A 20,406-nucleotide genomic window follows, 5' to 3' on the forward strand; every position below is an offset into this window, starting at 1 on the left:
CATAGCAGAACAATAGCAATACATGACATGTAATTTAGACAAAACCACAGTATTTGATCGTGCAAGGTGGAGGCTGGGGTGGAGGAGGAGGCAGCTAGCAGCGAATGATTCTGAAGCTTCTGAACCAAGCATAGGTAGAGAAAGCGAGCCATATTTAAAGGAGCCTTCCCTACTGAGTGAGCACTTTGATTGGAGTATGACAGTGTAACGTAATGACCAGCAGATATGAGAGTGAGGAATGAGAACAGAGCTGACTGACATCTGACTACAGCTGGGTGGCGACTCCCATGTCCTGCATAAACTAACGCTGTCGCTTCAACTATTGTTAATAGCAAATTACAGTAATTGCATGTTTTGTGTTTTTATTACTTTTCAAAAGTTGCTTTATCTTGTGAGAATATCCAGCTTCCTTTTTGGACATGGTTTTATAGGATATACAGCTACATCCTGTAATTAATAATCAAATGTTCCTATGTTTCCTATTCCTCCCTATATACCTGTCCTGCTTGCATGTTGGTCCCCTGTCCTCCTGTCCAGGTCCTTTGCCAAGCCGCCCAAACAGGTGCAGGTTGTGTGTGAGTGCATCCTGGTGATCCGCGGCTACAAGGAGGTCAGCTGGAAGGCGGCCAGGGGCATGATGTCCGAGGCTAACTTCCTGCGCTCGCTGATGGACATGGACTGTGACCTCATCAACTCCAGCCAGGTCAAGACCGTCAGAGGTATCTATCTTGGCCGTAATGGTTATTGGTTAACTAATCTTGCGTCACCAGGCTTTCTCGGGGGAAAGCCTGGTGATCGTTTACAACAGGCCGTTTGATCCGGTCTAGGCGGAAACCACAAGCAGAATAAGCGGCATCACTTTGTTTTGGTTCCCCCCGTTTGTTTCCTCAAACAGTCTTGCTAGTCGCTACGAGTTAGACTAAAAGATGCATATACCAAACGATTTTTTCAAAAGCAAAACTACGCTGCATCATTGGGTTTATTGGGTAGGCCCTAAAAGTATGTAATTAACACATCGACTGCCCACCAGGAGGCGCCAGTCATCCCCTCTGAGTGCCCCCATAGCACTTCCATAGAAGAATACGAGGCCCTGTTGCGTCAATGCATGCATGATGACGTCACTTGGTCACATGAGCGCAGACAGGATGTTATTGTGTAACTTACTGTATGGGCTAGTGTTGATCATAGCTATTCACTGCCGATCAAAGTTTTAGCCATAAAACAAACATCGGAGATAAAGGGCTTTAAAGATGGGGAAATGCATTGGAGTATACAGAGAAAAACGGCCGCGCGATGCTCTCAGCGTCGACTCGAAGCGACTAGCGGCTAATGGGCTACATCCAGGCGTAGCCCCGACCTAACGGTGAGATATAAAGTTATACTGTAATTACAGTAAACGCGTCCAACGCGTCGTGGGCCTCCAGCGACATCAAAGAAATTGTCGCGTAGACACCTCGTGGGCACCCGCTGTGTTAAGCGCAGGGGAATTATTTTGGGTTAAAACTGTTTCCGGTTTGATAGTTCCGGCCAAAGTGTAGTCCGTCTAGGACAACAACATGGCGTAGAGTGGTTTCCGCTCCCGACCGGATCAAACCCCGAAAAGTAAAGGGATCCCAGACTATATTGGTTAACTAACCCAGCAATTATAACAACTTGCTTTACATTGTTATAAATGTTATAAACGTTGAATAAAATCCTCTAATTTACCATTGTGGTTGTAATGATGAATGCCATTGTCCTGGCCAGGTTTTCTGACCAACCTCAACACCAGTCCTGAGGAAATGCAGGTTATCAGTAAGGCTGGCTCAGGAATGCTCAAATTTGTGGAGGCGGTCATGGGATACTGTGGTGTTGCCAGGGAGATCAAGCCCAAAAGAGAGAAGGTAATGTTGAACATACACATGTTGTTCTGGAGACCTAAAACTCTGTCTTTAGATAAGGCACAATATAGATCAGTGTTTCTCAAATGGGGATACGTCAAGTCAAGTCAAGTCAAGTTTATTTATATAGCACATTTTAAAAACCACCAGGGTCAACCAAAGTGCTGCACAACATACAAAAAACAATAAAAATATGCAGTGATTACAGATAACAATGCAGTGTGGAAAAAAGGTACTACAGGGGGTACTTGAGAGAAAATGGAAAATGGAAACATTTATTTTACTGTTATGTTTAATGATAAACATTGACACATATACAGTATGTTAAAATGCGGCTCTGTAAAGCTTTAAACCAAAGACTAGCACAACTGTTAATGAATAGAAAACAATAGGCTACTTACTTTTATTTTCAACATAATGACATCAAAACTGGACTTTTGATGTCAGTATTCAAAATGTTGTTGTCAATTAAAGGGGGTACTTGGATGTACCAGCTCAGTGGCCTAGTGGTTTGAGTGTCTGCCCTGAGACTGGGAGATTGGGGTTCAAACCCTGGCTGGTCATACCAAAGACTCTAAAAAATGGGACCCAGTGCCTCCCTGCTTGGCACTCAGCATCAAGGGTTGGATTGGGGGAAAGTCCCTGTGACATACTAGCGTCATGTCCAGGGGGTGTACTTGTACATCAAGCTGCCTCACACTATAGAAACAGGAGATAGGCTCCTGCCCTATGAGCCTCATGGCTCGGCCGAGTCATATGGGCCTCATGGCTCGGTAAGGCTTACTTACTTGGATTCAGCAATCAGGAAAAGGGGGCACTGAAGCCCCAAAGGTTTGAGAACCACTGACATGATGAACATTGTGGATGTGCATTGAATTCTTTAAGGTAGCACGTCTGGAGCGGACCTTCTTTGAGAGCAAACGGGAGCTGGTGCGCATTCAGACTGAGCTGAAGGCCATTCAGAAGGAGCTGGGCGCTCTGAGGGAGAAGTACGACGGCGCCATGGGAGAGAAACAGGTTCTGCAGGAGGAGGCGGAGGTCATGCAGAGGAGGCTGACGGCCGCCGACAAACTCATCTCTGGCCTGGGCTCCGAGAACAAGCGGTGAGCCCAACGGACGGATCACGCGCTCCCCAGAATGTGTACTGTACCCCGTGGGTCTGACTTCTACTGATCATGATTCCTCATCATGTCCACATCTTCATCCGCCTCCTAGGGATAGGACGATGATATGAAAATTTCATATCACGATTATTGTGACAAAAAAAAAAAAGATTTTACGATATTATCGCGATAATCCAAATATCCCCAACTTCCATTATCCTGGGGGCGGAACATTTGCCAAAAGAGATTTGGTAGAGAGTGAAAAAAAAAGACTGTATCAAGTACGCATATTATAAGTACGTTTTACCAATAGAGGGTTTAAAGGAGCTATAGTCAACTTTTTCTTGAAAAACGGATGCTAAAATAAAAATAATGTTTCGAAAATATTTTATAAAAAAATAAGCTTCTTATATGTGTTTCAATTAAAAAATGACCACAAAAAGCGTAAAATAATGATAAAATAATCATTTTGGCCCTTTGTTTACATTTACAGGGCCGGTACTTTGTTTACATCCTAGTCTGTAGACTAGGATGTCAGCCCTACAATGAAAAAGTTGACTATAGCTCCTTTAAGTCGTACCGGATATGCAGCTCGGCAAATAAAAGGTGAATTGATCCCAGTGCATGACGGAGGATGATTTCACGATAAATTAAATCGCGATACGTTTATCGTGAGTGTTTTTTGATCACGATAAACGTCAAACGATAATATGGCTTATCGTCCCATCCCTACCGCCTCCCCACCCTTCTTCCCTTTCTTAGCTGGACGCTCGATTTAGAGGAGCTGAGGCGGCGGCGCGCACTCCTCCTGGGCGACTGTCTGATGTGCGCTGCATTCCTGAGCTACGAGGGGGCCTTCAACTGGGACTTCAGGGACGAGATGGTGCACCAGGTGTGGGAGAAGGACCTGCTGGAGAGAGGAATCCCTCTGAGCCAGCCCTTCAGGGTGGAGAAGCTGCTGACTGATGAGGTGGAAGTCAGCAGGTGAGAGAGTGTGTGCGTGCGTTAGGGCACAGAATATTCAGATATTCGAATGTCAAAGTCACTATACAACGTTGTTCACCAAAGTCGAATATTCACTTATTTATTTATTTATTTATTTCTCTTAAAAAAGAAAAAAGAATCTTCATGGTTTATACAGCTTGGCTAGATAGGAAGTCATAACAATGAGTTGTCAATGACCCTGGTGGATGAATAGGCTCTATGCATATACGCCATTTTGTTCTACTTCCGTGTGTCTTTCGACTTCCTTCACAGGTGTTACTGATGATACTAATGAAGGCTCTGTTTGATTTATTGTACAGTGGTTCTCTAATTTCAAGGACCCCCACAACTCTGTACAAATGGAATCAACAAATGGAAGCAAATGGACCCTTGCGGGTCCACCCTTGCAGAGTGTTTCAATGAGCCAACATGCACAATATCAGCACCCTGACTCTGTTTGACCAGAATGGAACAGACCCTTCATTAGTATCATCGGTAACACCTGTGAAGGAAGTCGAAAGACACCAGGAAGTAGAACAAAATGGCGTATATGCTCTATACCAAAGATATTTAATTAATGAAGATAGCTCATCCTCATTGGATCCACTAGAGTGCGACATGGTACACAAATCCTACAAATAGACTCCTAAGTGGGCGCCGGCTCTGACGGCAAATCTCGCGCACGTCCTGTTTACTGGTGCTATAGATCCCGCGAGAGTGTGTTGCTGGGACAGCTAAAGAGCAATAATAAAGTTGATTTTCTCAGTTGTTGTGTCGCAGAAAAAAGCCACTTTAGTATGACAATTTTGTTAATATTATGTGGCTTGTGATGATCTGGTCCAATATTTAGTTCAGTGACTATAGCTTCTGAACTATTATTTTGCTCTGTGTTCACGTTAGCTCTCCCATTGTAAATGAATAGACTCCAAACATGCTTCCGCCTCCTAAAAAGGTATCTACCTACGTCACACAGAAACGGGAAGTACAGGTCTTTTGCACCCTCTTGCTATCGCCCTCTTGGTCTATACTGATGTCATGCATCATGTTTTGTCTCCCAGAACTAATTACCAGTGGAAAAACAGCAGCCTTCCGGCAAACTCCATGTCATGATGGAGGAAGAGCCAGCTAATGCAACTGTCACAACTAGACCGAGAATTGCTCGTTATTATTAGAAGAAAAGAAATATATATATTTCCTGTCAAATTTTCAACTTTTCGAATACTTTGAGGTAGAATAATTCAAATACTAAAAAATCACTATTCGTGAATGCCCTAATTACCACACACACCAGAATACGGCGAGTGTGAAGAAGGATACACAACCATTTGCATACTCACAGAGTCAAATGAACATTCATTTGGCTGTGTGGAGAGATATGACATACCGGTATACTCTATCGTACTAAATGTTTTGACAGGTGGGGATCAGAGGGCTTGCCTCCAGATGAGCTGTCGGTCCAGAATGGAATCCTCACCACCAGATCCAGCCGTTTCCCCCTGTGCATCGACCCTCAACAGCAAGCGCTCAACTGGATCAAGACAATGGAGGAGAAGAATAACCTCAAGGTACAGGAAACTAAGAAGCTGACTGAAGTGCTAGTAGTCTCTAAAAATGGAGTGATCGGCATACCCATCCTCAGGGCTGTCGCACCAGATTTTGGGCCCTGGGTACAAGGATTCACTGCGGGCCCTCCCATGAATGTTCTTCATAGGGGGGTTTAACCCATTTAGACTGGGAACGCATTATTACACGTTATTTTGTGCTTTAATTATTGAAAAATAAGCAGATCTACAAGCTCACCACGCTGCACTGAGTGCCGCGCTGCAAGCTTGTAGATCTGCTATTTTTGAAAAATCTGGACAATTTGTGCAAGTCTTTGAATATTTCAAATCCTTCTAAGGTTTTTTTTTTTTTTTTTTTTAAACCTATGTTTCTAATTTATGTCAGTGGTGTTCAAACTTTTTCATGTCACCCCCAAAATGTTATGTATTTGGCCACTGACCCCCATCTCAAAATATTTAGTTCCAGGGAGTCAGGGACCCACCAGAAGCAACATTTTAGTTACAAATTGTACAATATACGTATCAAAAAATATATATATTCAAAGCTTTGCACACATTTTCATGACTTTCCAAAAATAGCAGATCTTACAAGCTCACGGGGGAATCACGTGTGCATTGCTTCCACGTGCGTCACACATAGGGAAGTTGCTAGGCCAATCAGAGGTAGGTGGGGGCGCGTCTTTACGTACACAGCCTGTAAGGACAGCTGAGCCGCGCAACATCGGAACTGGCTCTGTTGAATTGAATTGTAGTCCTTGGATAAGTCCCGGAAAAGTCGCGCTGTGATTGGCCAGTAGTCACTTTGACTGACAGCGTTCCCTTAGTTTTTCCAGGATGTCCGGACTACAACTGTTGCACGTCGCTCCAATGAACTGCAGAGGCGAACGAGGCATCTAGCTCTTTATATCTGTGATTGGCATACCCATCCTTGTGCCCTAGATCTCCTCCTTCAGCGATCCGGACTTCCTGAAGCAGCTGGAGATGGCCATCAAGTATGGCTTCCCCTTCCTGTTCCAAGACGTGGACGAGTACATTGACCCTGTGATCGACACGGTGCTGGAGAGGAACGTGAAAGGAGCAGAGGGCAGACAGGTCATAGTGCTGGGAGACAAGGAGGTGGACTACGACCCCAACTTTAAACTCTACCTCAACACCAAGCTGGCCAACCCCAAGTACTCCCCCTCTGTGTTTGGAAAAGCCATGGTCATCAACTACACTGGTGAGTGGCCTCTAGGGCTGTCACGATATGATATTTTACATGACGATTAATTGTCGCTCAAATAATTGCGATTAACGATTTAATTGTGTTTTTGTCGTCGACAATTACATTTCTGTGTGGCTTTTAGGCTTTGAAGTTGCACATGGCAGATATGACACATAACCTAAATATACAAAGAAATGACTGACATGTTTGACAACTTTATACTTAAAGCTATACTGTGTAAGTTGCTCAACTAGTGGTCAGTAGCGGTATAGCAAACCGCCGTCGCGTCTGCTTTTTTCGGCCGTTTTTCGCCGCGGACCGGGCTTTCAGACCACCGCGTCCGCCTCGCCTCGCCGAGACCTATCCATAGAGGTCTTTCGTGTCCCTCTACAAGCCTCGGTTGGGGAGCTACATGCTAAACTCCTAGCCCAGTGTAAACACTGCAGTGTACTTCCTGAAGAGCTCGGCAGTGTATGATCTGGGCTTTGATTGGCTGGTAGGGAGACACGTGTACAGAATGATGCATATGACGTAATTTTGCCGGGAAAAACAGCCCCGGTCACGGCCACCAGGGCTCAGTAGAACACATACATAAAGAAAAGGCTTTGGGAGCTGAAATGAACAGAGTGGGTGTTCTAAAACTTTAGCGATTGAATAATTAGGACAATTTTAAGATTTGTTTTATTAAAAAAGTTACATAGTATAGCTTTAAAAAAGAACATTGATAGTGGAAATAGCCGATCTACAAGCTCACAACGCGTCGCATCGCGACGCGTTGTGAGCTTGTAGATCAGCTATTTCCACTATTTTTTACTTTAAACAAAATATATGATAACTTTTCAACATGGAGACGATTATGACGATTATGAAAAATAAACGACGATTATGTAATAATTGTGACAGCCCTAGGCCTCAGCATGCCAAACAAATGTCTATCTCTGCAAATTAATCGAATAATCCAAGGGTCTTCAACTGGGGGTCCGGGACCCCTAGGCCTAGGGGGTCCTCAGAGTTACTACAGGGGGTCCTCCAAATCTTTGAGTGATAGAAACCTTTTTTTTCTTTTTTATATTAACCACTTGAACCCTAGTGCCCATATTCTGGGAACTTTAGCCAAAAATAGACGATCTACAAGCGATCTACAAGCCAATCTACAAGCTACAAAGTTTGTAGATTGGCTATTTTTGGCAAAGAGGTTTGGTGTAGAGGGGGAAAAAGAGCAGACTGAAAGGTCAAGTTGATTAAGTATTGACTGTTCAAGTGATTAAATATCTGAAAACACATGACATGAATCCAAAATACAGTAATGATTGTGCTGTCAAACAATGAAACTATGGGGCCTGTGGCCTACTGGTCCAGGCGTTGCCACATACTGTAGGCATGGATGCCTGGCGGCGGCACCGGTTTGATTCCCGATCCGGACAACCTTTGCCGCGTGACGCGTGTCACTCCCCATCTCTCCTGCCATTTCCTGTCAGTCTACTGTCCTATCAATAAAGGCATAAAAGCCCCAAAACAAATCTTTAAAAAAGAAAACAATGAAACTATGGAATCTATGAAAAGGTTGTGGGGGTCCCCGCTTCATCTCTCTCTCAACTAAGGGGTCCTTGGCCTGAAAACGTTGAAGACCCCTGGAATAATCCATTAACCATTTAAACACTCTATACTTCTTAAACTTGATGGGTGGTCTTCGAAAGCTTTCAAGATTTTCAAGTGGACCCCTGATCCATGTCCTATTTAACGTGTGTTTGTCACAGTGACACTGAAGGGCTTGGAGGACCAGCTGCTGAGTGTGATCGTGGGCTTTGAGAGGAAGGAGCTGGAGGAGCAGTGTGTCCGTCTGGTCAGAGAGACCAGCGAGAACCGCAAGCTGCTGGCGGACCTGGAGGACTCGCTGCTCAGAGAGCTGGCCAGCTCCACAGGCAACATCCTGGACAACACAGAGCTGGTCCTCACCCTGGAGGAGACCAAGGCCAAGACCAGCGAGGTGAGGCTTCATTAGGGCTGGGGCAAATTAAGGGTCAATTCATTTCAATGAAAGTCGCTCACAAGCGCACCGGAAGTACCTCTAATTCTGGATTGGCTCCAGACGATAGAAGCATGCACAGTAGCGTTTTAAATGTTGAAGTCATATCGCCTTCATGTACAATATTCACACCAGGGGTGCCCAAAAGGTAGACCGTGATCTACCAATAGATAAAAAAAAAAAAAAAAAAAATATATATATATATATATATATATATATATATATATATATATATATAATTAAAAATATAAAAAGTCACTTGAATTAATGTGTCTTGATTGATTGACATCTAAAGTAGGCAAACCCACAATGCAATGCTTTGTTTTCAAGAGTCAGTAGCATTACAAATGAACCTGAAAACCTACCACTTCTATACAGAATGGGATGAAGACTTTCCTTCCCCACTATTTCCCATGCCAAGTGTGTTTGTAATGTCTTATATGTAACGCCAGTGTTGCTATTCCAAAGCCCCCCTCAGGTAAAGTCTTTTTTTGTGTAGATCATGTTGAGCTGGTTATTTTAAAAGTAGCTCTCAAGTGAAGTAAAAAAAAGTGTGGCCACCCCTGATTCACACGGTTCATAATTGGGGCAGAGGGTAACCAGCTGGACAACTTCCTTCAAACTCTGAAAACGTGCCCCGGCCCTCAGGTGTCGGAGAAGCTCAAATTGGCGGAGCTGACCTCTGCGGACATCGACAAGCTGAGAGACGGCTACCGTCCCGCTGCCAAGCGCGGAGCCATCCTGTTCTTTGTGCTGTCGGAGATGGCTCTGGTGAACAGCATGTACCAGTACTCCCTGGCCTCCTACCTGGAGGTGTTTGACTTCTCACTGCGCAAGTCTCTGCCCGATTCCACCCTGCCCAAGAGACTGAAGAACATCATGGACACCCTGACTCATAATGTTTACAACTACGGCTGCACAGGTGAACCCACGCGTTAAGGCAAAGGCAGGGGGCGTCAGAAGGGCGTGAAAAGTGGGACTGAGTTACTAGGGCCCAAGGTGGAGGGGCCGTTATTATTATAGCAGATATAGATCTGCTATTTTTGAAAAGTCGTGTAAATGTGTGCAAATCTTTGAATATATGTATTTTTTAAGCGAACATTTGTAACTCAAATTTTGCTTCTGGGGGGTCCCTGCCTGGAAGTAAATATTTTTGAGACAGGGGTCTGTGGACAAACACATCTCATTTTGGGGGTCCTTCAAATGAAAAAGTTTGAGCACCACTGACATAGAAACATAGGTTTTTCAAAAAACCTCTGAAGGATTTGAAATATTCAAAGACTTGGACAAATGTTTAATATTTAAAAAAAATAGCAGATCTACTGTACAAGCTCGCAGCGCGGCACGAGCTTGTATATCTGCTATTTTTTCAATAGTTAAAGCACAAAATAATCCAGTGAATCCTTTTGCCCAGGTCCCAGAATTTGGTGCGACACCCCTGGGCAAAGGTACATTAGCTTCAGCATTTTAGACGGCCGTAGGCAGCTGAAGCTCTGCTCTGCCTGTTTCTTTCTGTCCTTAGGTCTGTTTGAGAGACACAAGCTCCTCTTCTCCTTCAATATGATCATAAAGATTGAGCAGCCGGAGGGAAGGGCACCTCAGGATGAGCTGGAGTTCTTCCTAAAAGGTGAGATGACACTGACAGTATAGAATTATTTTTTGCCCTGAAATCACGCAAAGCGGTACACAGTATCTCTAAAATCATGTCATCAACATGGATCTGTCCCATTTCCCATATTCCCTCCTGATTGCCTACCATTGCCTTCTAAAGTTTGTGTATGCGACCTGACGGTCGCTTATCTCCCAATTAGGGAGTCTTACTGGTATTGTATAGACTAGATCACCGGTTCCCAAGAATGTTTTTTTTTTAGAAATAATAAGGACATTTGAGAATGTTATACATTTTCAAACAAAGAAACAAACACATCTAAGAAATTCCATAAATAAAAGATAATAATAATTACACGCACACGTGTGTGCGTGTGTTACACTTACATTTTATAATGGAGTGTGTTCGGATTGAAACCTTGAGTCACACATCACACATGATTAAAGTCACAGGCTGGCTACAAGGCTGATATCTACATTAGAGCCATGCCGTTCCTATGTGGATGATTACCTCCTTATTTTCTTCCTTCTTCTGTTTAAGGAAATCTGTCTCTGGAGAAGAGCGTGCATAAGAAGCCATGCGAGTGGCTTCCAGACCAGGGCTGGGAGGACATCATGAAGCTAGCAGTGCTCTTCCCCGAGCGCTTTGGCTCTCTGCCGGATGACGTGGAGAACAATCCCAACGAGTGGATGGCTGTAGGTGGCCACGTTCACAAGAAAATGGCACTAGATCAGGGGTCTTCAACGTTTTCAGGACAAGGACCCCTGATAGAGACATGAAGCAGGGACCCCCTCTCCATATTGTATAAATGTTTGATACAGATTTTCATCGATTTCATAGATAGATTCATAAACTTGTTTGACAGCACTGTCATTAGTCTGTTAGATTTGTGTTGATGTGTTTTTCTTTCAGACTTTTAACCACTTAAATCGTCATTACTTAATTACTAAACTTGACCTTTCACTCTGTATTTGGTCTGCTCTTTTTTTTACCTCTACAACAAACCTATTTGCCAAAAATAGCCGATCCACAATCTCTCAACGCCTCACAACGTGAGGCATTGAGAGCTTGTAGATTTGCTGTTTTTGGCTAAAGTTCTGCTCAGGATTGGGATGCGAGGGTTCAAGTTGTTAATTTTAAAAGAATTATCCTATCACACAAAAATTTGGCGAACCCCTGTAATAACTCTGAGGACCCCCTAGGGGTCCCGGACCCCCTGTTGAAGACCCCTGCACTAGATATTTTCTTTTATTGAATGGCATGAATGGCACTAACCTGTTGCTTCATTGTGCCCTTTAGTGGTTTGACCTGGACCGGCCAGAACAGGCTCCCTTCCCCATGAAGTACAGAGACAACCTGACAGCCTTCCAGAAGCTGTTGTTGCTGCGTTGCTTCCGTCTGGACAGAGTCTACATGGCCGTCACAGACTATGTCACCGTCACCATGGGGGAGAAGTGAGACATGTTTGGTTCTTCAGGTTCATAGTAACCAAAACGTTTTTTTTTTTTTTTTTTTCAAATTCAATGCAAAATGCCACTTTCAACACCACTTTCACTTTCAATTATTCAACTTTTAATTACACCTGAAAACATTTGTAATCAACTGCAATCGACTAATCAAGGGCTTAAATAGTTGCATCAGATGTGCAATCTGGCCTGACTAGAAGTTTGTTGACTTGTTGACTGTGATTAGAGCAGTTAGAAACATGGCTAAGTCTAAGAAATGGTCAGCAAAATTCAGAGAAGAGATTATTGCTTTGCACAAAAAAGGAAAAGGATATAAAACAATTGCAAAGACACTGAATGTTCCATAAAGTACAGTTTTGAGCATAGTTCACAAGTTCTAAGTCAAAGGAACAGTGGCTACACTAATGAACACATTTGTCGAGAGGGCTTTGAATAATTTTGAGCACACTGTAACATAAATTTTTCTATCCGTGTTAACTGCTTGTTCTGCATGTTCAGATATGTGCGGCCTCCAGAGATCAGCTTTGAGGCCATCTATGAGCAGAGCACACCCAACTCCCCCATCGTGTTCATCCTGAGTCCCGGCTCAGACCCAGCCAGTGACCTCATGAAACTGGCCGAGAGGTCGTCCTTCGGAGGCAACAGACTGAGGTTCCTTGCTATGGGGCAAGGCCAAGAGAAGGTAACAGAGAACTGTCTTTGTATAGAGACTAGAAGTTTGAAGAATTTTTTGAAAAAGAAAATTTTTTGGAAAAAAAAATTTTTTTGAAAAAAAAAAAAGTTTTGTGAAAGGTATTGGTGATGCGATGACGTGGTGTATACGGACGCTCAGCTCCCCGGGCCCTTCCCCGTCTTTCTCTCTCTCTCTCTCTCTCTCTCTCTCTCCCTCCTCCGCTCAGCTCCCCTCCCCCTCCCCCCTCCTCTGTAACTTGATACTCTGGTGACCAGTTTATGAGCACTGTCCTTCAGGACTGGCTGCTCTGCGTGAGGCGAAAGGCGAAACTTTGTTAAATTGAAATAAATGCGGTTCAAAGAGTGGCATGTTTAAAATGTGGACAGTGCAAAATTTTCACGCTTGTTTGACGTGGTGGCTATGTTTGTGAGAGGTGTTGTGAGAGAATGGAGCTAAACATTCTGTTTGAGAATTGCCACCACTTTGTGTTTGCTGAATTGTATGTATTAGATGGGACGGTCGATAATCAATAATCGTATCGTGGAGATTTAATTTATCGTGATATCGTCCTCCGTCATGCACTGGGATCAATTCACCTTTTATTTGCAGAGCTGCATATCCGGTACCTCTATAATTGGTGAAAGGGACTTATAATATACATACTTGATAGTCTTTTTTCCACTCTATATCAAATATCTTTGCCCAAAAATAGCCGATCTACAAGGTGAGCTTGTAGATCTGCTATTTCTTGGCAAATGTTCCGCCCCAGGTTAATGGATTTTGATTATCGCGATTTCTTTTGGTCACAATCATCGTATGAAATTTTCATATCGTCCCATCCCTAATCCAAGGTGGCGCTGCAGCTGCTGGAGACGGCAGTGTCCCGTGGTCAGTGGCTGATGCTGCAGAACTGCCACCTGCTGGCCAAGTGGCTGAAGGAGCTGGAGAAGGCCCTGGAGAGGATCACCAAACCCCACCCAGACTTCCGCCTGTGGCTCACCACCGACCCCATCAAGGACTTCCCCATCGGCATACTGCAGAAGTCTCTAAAGGTCACACTGTTGGAACTTACTCAAAATTACTCACTTGTTGATAGCTTACCTACCTTACCTAGCTTACCTACCTAAAGGGCGAGATCACGCCATGTCTAGGCCAGTGATGTATATCGGACCAGTTACCCATATATGGAGACCCCTGGTACCCATATATGGAGATCCATGTACTGTATATGGAGATATGCTGTGAGAGCCCAAACATGCTTACTCAGTTATTTGTTATGTGAAAGTCTTATGACGTCTATGACATCTGACATCATACATAGAATCCCTTTTATGCCCATACAAGGAGATCCCTGTCTGTAGAACCAGTCACACATGGGCTGTCTTGGCCATAGATGGATTCTGTTAGTGTGGTATGTTGCCGATGTGGCCTCCATATATGGGCACTCCCATATGAAGTCCTGTTAGATATGGGCTTAATATTGATGACATCAGGGAACTCCATATATGGGGGGCATAAAAGGGATTCTGTTAGTGTGACGTCACATCACAGTGAAGCCAGAGCGTGATGTCAGAGTGGCAAACCCATTCTGTTAAGAGTGGTTCACCTGACATCACAGTGACATCAGAGCATGATGTCAGAGCGACAAACCCATAGACTGTAAAAATGTGTACACGTCTACACGGACACGGACAAGCTGTGCCGTTTCTCATAGTAAACTGCGACCTTCGGTTGCAATAATGTTACTTAAACACTGAAAAAATAACAATCAGGAAGCATATTTGTCTTTGAGAATGGCATCATTCTAGCTCTTATTTTAATGCACAGGTGGTGACAGAGCCTCCTAATGGTCTGAAGCTGAACATGAGAGCCACGTATACAAAGATCCCCCACGAAAGGCTCATGACGTGCCCTCACCCTGCCTTCCGTAGCCTGGTCTATGTGCTGGCCTTCTTCCATGCTGTGGTGCAAGAGAGGCGCAAGTACGGCAAGATCGGCTGGAACGTCCCCTACGACTTCAATGAGTCAGACTTCCTGGTAAGGGAATGTATTGGAACTGACTTTACTGTCTGACGCGACCGCGTATTTCCTGGTGAACCTAAGCGCAACGGTGGGGGCTTGGGAGTGTGGGGAACACGCACCACTGACTATTGCTGATGATGGAGAGGTTATATTGCTTAGCCTTTATGTATTGAGAATGAGAGGCACTCTTGCCGATTTAGTAAGAGACTCGTCGCCAATTGCAAGATATTTAAAAGTTATTTGGGGCCATGATGATAACCTTTTCTTCCCACAACTAGCTAGACTAAGGATTTATATTGTCTGTGTTATTGTTTACAAGTACAACCACAATTATTCACGTGTGGCAAGATCGCGGTTCCACTAGTTTTTGTAGGCTATAGTGTAGGCTTAGAAGCCTTTTCAGAAGTTAATTTAATGTTTTCCTTTATCCTCAACTAATCTTGCGCTAATGCACGCAACTGTTTTTGCCATGTTTTAAGACTGTGTACTACGTGTAGGCTTTTCAGAAGTTCATTTAATGTTTTCCATTTAATGATTTCCTTTATCGTCATCTTCCGCTAATGCACGCAACTGTTTTCGCCAGGTTTTAAGGTCTTATTTTAGTTGTTTCTCATAAGCTCGCGACCCTCCTTGCCCATCGGCCCCCACCTTTGCGCACAGGTTCACTGGGAAATATGCGGTCGCCTGTCTTACATACAGTACAGTATGTCACTGTTCTGTGTGTGGTGACAATGTACAATTATTCTCTATAGGTGTGTATGGAGATCCTGGACACCTACCTGACTACAGCACACAGCCAAGGAGACGACAAGATACCCTGGGAGAGTCTGAAATACCTCGTTGGAGAGGTTTGGTTAAATACAATACATTCTAGCGTCCATATTCGGAGAACTTTAGCCAAAAATAGCAGAGCTAATTGTAGATCGGCTATTTTTGGCTAAAAGCTTTGGTGTAGAGGGGGAAAAAGAGCAGACTAAGTGCAGAGTGAAAGATCAAGTTCATTAAGTATTGAGAGTTTAAGTGGTTAAATATCTGAAAACACAAATTGACATGAATCCAAAATACACTCATGATTGTGCTGTCAAACAATGAAACTATATGGAATCTATGAAAAAGGCTGTGGGGGTCCCTGCTTCATCTTTCTCTCAACTAAGGGGTCCTCGGCCTGAAAACGTTGAAGACCCCTGATTTAAACAATATATAATTGCTCTGGTATCCGCTGACCTCCGCGGTCATTCTTTTTTTTTTTTTTTTGATTTGTTTTTGGGGGCTTTTATGGCTTTATTAGTAGGACAGTAGACTGACAGGAAATGGTGGGAAAGACAAGTTTCAAATTTGTATGTTTTTTTTTCACAAAGTAAAGCCCTGCTTCATCATACAAGACTGACGGACAAAAGTAGTGAAAACAACCGATCTACAAGCACACAACGCCTCGATCGGCTGTTTTCACTAGTTTAGTTCATTTTGTAAATGATAAATAGAAAACGAAGTTTTGGACATACAAGGTTTCTACCCGACAACGACGAGATACAGTATAAGGCTTTTATAATGTTTTGCGGCTCCAGACAGATTTGTTTTTAGTTTCTTTGGTCCAATATGGCTCTTTCAACATTTTGGGTTGCCTAACCCTAACCCCTGGCCTAAGTGGTATGCTCCCAGACCAGTAGGCCAGCGGGCGTCCCCTCCGTGCTCATTCTTTGCTGCTTTTGTGAGTTCAATATCTGGGTTTTGTCTGCTTTCCCCAGGTGATGTACGGAGGGAGAGCTATAGACAGCTTTGACCGCAGAATCCTGACGGTCTACATGGATGAATATTTTGGCGACTTCATCTTTGACACCTTCCAGCGTTTTCACTTCTTCCACAACAGAGAGGTGGACTACAGGATCCCTCCCACGGGACTCAAGGAGACATACGTTGGTCAGTTGAGACTTCGTTTTATTTGATTACCTTATTAGTCCTGTGGGGGGATAAATTCTGTTTATAGCTTTACTTAGCTGATGGCTGCTCAGATGGTTATGAGGAGCGCTCGAGGGGAACAGTTAGGTCAGGGGTCTTCAACAAGGTGTTCCGGGACCCCTAGGGGGTCCTCAGAGTTACTACAGGGGGCCCTCCAAATCTTTGTGTGATAGAAACCTTTCTGAGAATTTTAGCCAAAAATAGCAGATCTACAAGCTCAAGCCTCGCGCTGCGAGGCATTGTGAGCTTGTAGATCGGCTATTTTCGGCGAAGAGGTTTCGTATAGAGGGGGAAAGAACAGACTAGTGAAAGGTCAAGTTTATTAAGTATTGACGGTTCAAGTGGTTAAATATCTGATAACACAAATTGACATGAATCCAAAATACACTGATGATTGTATTGTCAAACGATGAAACTATATGGAATCTGGGGGTCCCTGCTTCATCTCTCTCTCAGTTAAGGGGTCCTTGGCCTGAAAACATTGAAGACCCATGAGTTAGGGGTTAAGTGCCACAGTGTCATATACTCAGGGACACTTGGACACCGGTGACCTTCAGATTACCTCTACCCACTAGGCTACGGCCACCCCTTCCTTTGAAGCATAATATTACCACATTCACTGACAGGTATTCATTCATCCGCTCCTAACTTTGTGTGGCCTTTTTCTTTCTTTCTGTGGCACAGGGGAGATCGAATCCCTTCCCTTGACCAACACACCGGAGGTAATGGGCCTGCACCGCAATGCTGAGATAGGATACTACACACAAGCAACCAGAGACATGTGGTGCCATCTGATGGAGCTGCAGCCACAGACTGGTATGGTTTCATAATCACTCGCACAGGGCACATCCAGGGGTGTTGCACCAAATTCTGGGCCCTGGGTACAAGGATTCACTGCGGGCCCCCCATGAATGTTCTTCATAGGGGGGAGGGGGTTTAACCCCTTTAGATTGGGAACGCATTATTTTGTGCTTTAACTATTGAAAAATAGCAGATATACAAGCTCACAGCGAGGCTCCGATTGCCGCGCTGCGAGCTTGTAGATCTGCTACTTTTGAAAAAGCATGAAGATTTGTGCAAGTCTTTGAATATTTCAAATCCTTCTAAGGTTTTTTGAAAAACCTGTTTCTATGTCAGTGGTGCTCAATCGTTTTCATGTGAAGGACCCCCAAAATTATATGCATTTGGCCACGGACCCCCATCTCAAAATATTGAGTTCCAGGGACCCCCCAAGAAGCAAAATTTGAGTTACAAATGTTCGCTTAAAAACTACATAGGCCTCAGTGGTCGCGCTAGGATTTTTAACAGCCGGTCACCGTGACCGGCATGATAAAAATTTACCGGACATCTGAAGAAAATACCGGACATAATCATTTTAATGCATAAATTACAAGCAGGTGTACAAACAGCCAATAGCAACAGTTAAAGTAGTCTATTAGGCCTACTCACTGCATAGTTGGGACTGAAAACGAATTGAATGAAAAAGTAGGCTAAAAAGAAAGAAAGAAAAAAAAAACGCTTCAATCTCGCATAAGGGAATTAATTATTGGACTAATCGCGCAGGCTGTCTGCATGTGGCACACTGCTTTCACAACAAGGTCTTTCTGTCATCATCTTTCATGCCAACAGTAGGCCTACAATACCATGTCTTGACTTAAGAATATTGAAAAATAGCATTTGCTTCATAAGGAAAGGTTGATAGATTCATCTGATCTGACCAGCAATGAATCCAATACTCACTGTCGAGTGGTGACAGACAGACAGTGCGTCCGTGCGCATGTTATGCAACTTTAGGAGAGTTGAAAAGGCTCTTCCTACTGTCTCCACTCCATCTCCTCATAAAGAACTTCAAACAAGTGTGTTTGTTCATATGGGTTGATTGCTGACCGTGCGTGCATTCCTTAATTCCCATGGCTTTACATGCAGTGCGTGTCGCAAACTGACACTGAAATGAGCGAGCGAGTGAGCGAGAGAGAGAGAGAGGGAGAGCGGACGGGCGGGCGAGCGAGCGAGCGAGCGAGAGAGAGAGAGAGGGAGGGCGGGCGGGCGAGCGAGAGGGAGAGAGAGAGAGAGAGATAGAGGCAGCCTGCCCATGAGGAGCAGACGGCGATAATGATAAATGACCATTGGTTTTTCAATCGGTCAGAATGTCCGGGAGGAATTTGCCACGTCACACTCTTGCCCTGCTCATATCTCCGCAACCGTTGCCCCGATCCATGCCAAATTTTGCACACACACTCCTTACCTGCCAAACTACAACCTCCAAGGACCCCCGGAGCTCCAGGGACCCCCAGGTCCCTGGGGGACCCCCAGATGTAAAAAATGACCAAATGTGCTAAACTGACCAAATGACCACCCCAACGGGGCTGCTCACGGGGAATTCCCGGGGACCACCGACTCCTGGTGCTCCAGAACGGATGCAAAAGTGGTGGCGCCCCCAGTGGAGGACCCCCTACACTGCAGCTCACATAAAATGCCGTAACTCCGGCTAGGAGCGACCGGGACAGCCGGGGCCGGTACCTATTCGTCCGCCTTGCCGGCGCGGAGACCCCACCCCTCATTTCTCACATGGCCCTCTTCTAGCGCCACCATGAGGCCGATTCTTGCAAAACACATTTTTGGACACTGCTCCTACAATTTTTGCCCTAAAATCACGCAAATCGGTACACAGTATGTCTACACTCATCCCATCAACATGAATCTCTCCCATATAGCGCCACCTCCAGGCCGATTTTTAAAAACACATTTTTGGACACTGCTCCTACAGATTTTGCCCTAAAATCACGAAAATCACTACACAGTATGTCTACACTCATGTCATCAACATGGATCAGGAAGATTTTGGCAAAACACATTTTTGCCCTATTTGTGGAGATAAGTGACCTACGGTCGCTTATCTCCCGATTAGGGAGTCTTACTGGTTTTCCGGTCTTGGCCATAAAAAAACGGTCAAAACCGGCAATTACCGGTCTAACGCGATCTGTGATAGGCCTATATTCAAAGATTTGCACACATTTTCACGACTTTTCAAAAATAGAAGATCTACAAGCTTGCAGCGTGTGAGCTTGTATATCTGCTATTTTTCAATAGCTAAAGTATAAAATAATTAAGGCCCCTCCCTCCACCTTGGGCCCTAGTAACTCAGTCCCACTTTTCCCCCCCTTGTTAACGCCCCTGGGCACAGGGCACATGTGACACCCTTCCCTGTCTTTGCTTCTTCATTAACTCCATACTCTCTAAATTCCTTTCCTCTCCATCCATCCTTCATCCCTTCAGGTGAGTCTGGCGGAGGCGTTAGCAGGGAGGAGTACATAAGCCAGGTGGCCATGGACATCCAGAACAAGATGCCCAAGGTGTTTGACCTGGACATGATTCGCAAGAAGTTGGGCCAGGACATCTCACCCACCTCGGTGGTCCTTCTGCAGGAGCTGGAGCGCTTCAACAAGCTGGTGGTCCGCATGAGGAGCTCTCTGGCGGAGCTGCAGAGGGTGAGGAGAACAGACAGTGGGGCGAAGAAAGAGATAACAAACAGGGTTCCCATGGTCATGAAATTCCTGGAAATATTTTGAAATATTTTTCCAGTACTTGAAAAGTTTTGGAATTGATCAAGGGTCCTGGAAGGTCCTGGAAAAAATAGCTATGCATTGTCTTTGGTTATTGATTTTGTTAATACCTCTGAAATGACAAATTAAACATTGGCCAAATTGTCAAATATTAAAGGCAGAAATTGTGAAAATAGCCGATCTACATGCTCACAACGCCTCACGTTGCGAGGCGTTGTGAGCATGTAGATCGGCTATTTTCACAATAAAACTGTGTTATACAAAATTCCTCAACTCTTAGTGCTCGTCAGGGTGCCGGGTCCCCAGTTAAAATATGATTATTTCGGGGGTCACGGCCTGAAAAGGTTGAGAACCACTG

At 44.4% G+C, this 20,406-nt stretch overlaps 1 protein-coding gene across 1 annotated transcript in view; it reads left to right on the forward strand.

Moving 5' to 3' along the window:
* The window catches only part of dnah10 (dynein axonemal heavy chain 10), a gene marked incomplete at both ends in the record, with an annotated part of 79,265 nt that overhangs the window by 50,430 nt on the left and 8,429 nt on the right, over positions 1 to 20,406 (forward strand). The window contains 18 exons of the mRNA XM_080731189.1: positions 538 to 719; positions 1,747 to 1,883; positions 2,766 to 2,983; positions 3,746 to 3,967; positions 5,385 to 5,532; positions 6,469 to 6,748; positions 8,491 to 8,720; positions 9,408 to 9,681; positions 10,282 to 10,386; positions 10,909 to 11,063; positions 11,668 to 11,822; positions 12,333 to 12,516; positions 13,359 to 13,559; positions 14,335 to 14,544; positions 15,282 to 15,377; positions 16,275 to 16,446; positions 17,170 to 17,301; positions 19,762 to 19,973. Of these exons, the coding sequence (XP_080587315.1) occupies positions 538 to 719; positions 1,747 to 1,883; positions 2,766 to 2,983; positions 3,746 to 3,967; positions 5,385 to 5,532; positions 6,469 to 6,748; positions 8,491 to 8,720; positions 9,408 to 9,681; positions 10,282 to 10,386; positions 10,909 to 11,063; positions 11,668 to 11,822; positions 12,333 to 12,516; positions 13,359 to 13,559; positions 14,335 to 14,544; positions 15,282 to 15,377; positions 16,275 to 16,446; positions 17,170 to 17,301; positions 19,762 to 19,973 (3,313 nt within the window). The remainder of the gene's footprint in view (positions 1 to 537; positions 720 to 1,746; positions 1,884 to 2,765; positions 2,984 to 3,745; positions 3,968 to 5,384; positions 5,533 to 6,468; positions 6,749 to 8,490; positions 8,721 to 9,407; positions 9,682 to 10,281; positions 10,387 to 10,908; positions 11,064 to 11,667; positions 11,823 to 12,332; positions 12,517 to 13,358; positions 13,560 to 14,334; positions 14,545 to 15,281; positions 15,378 to 16,274; positions 16,447 to 17,169; positions 17,302 to 19,761; positions 19,974 to 20,406) is intronic.

Source organism: Nannobrachium achirus (assembly GCF_963921795.1).
Source record: "Nannobrachium achirus genome assembly, chromosome: 8".
Taxonomy (NCBI): domain Eukaryota; kingdom Metazoa; phylum Chordata; class Actinopteri; order Myctophiformes; family Myctophidae; genus Nannobrachium; species Nannobrachium achirus.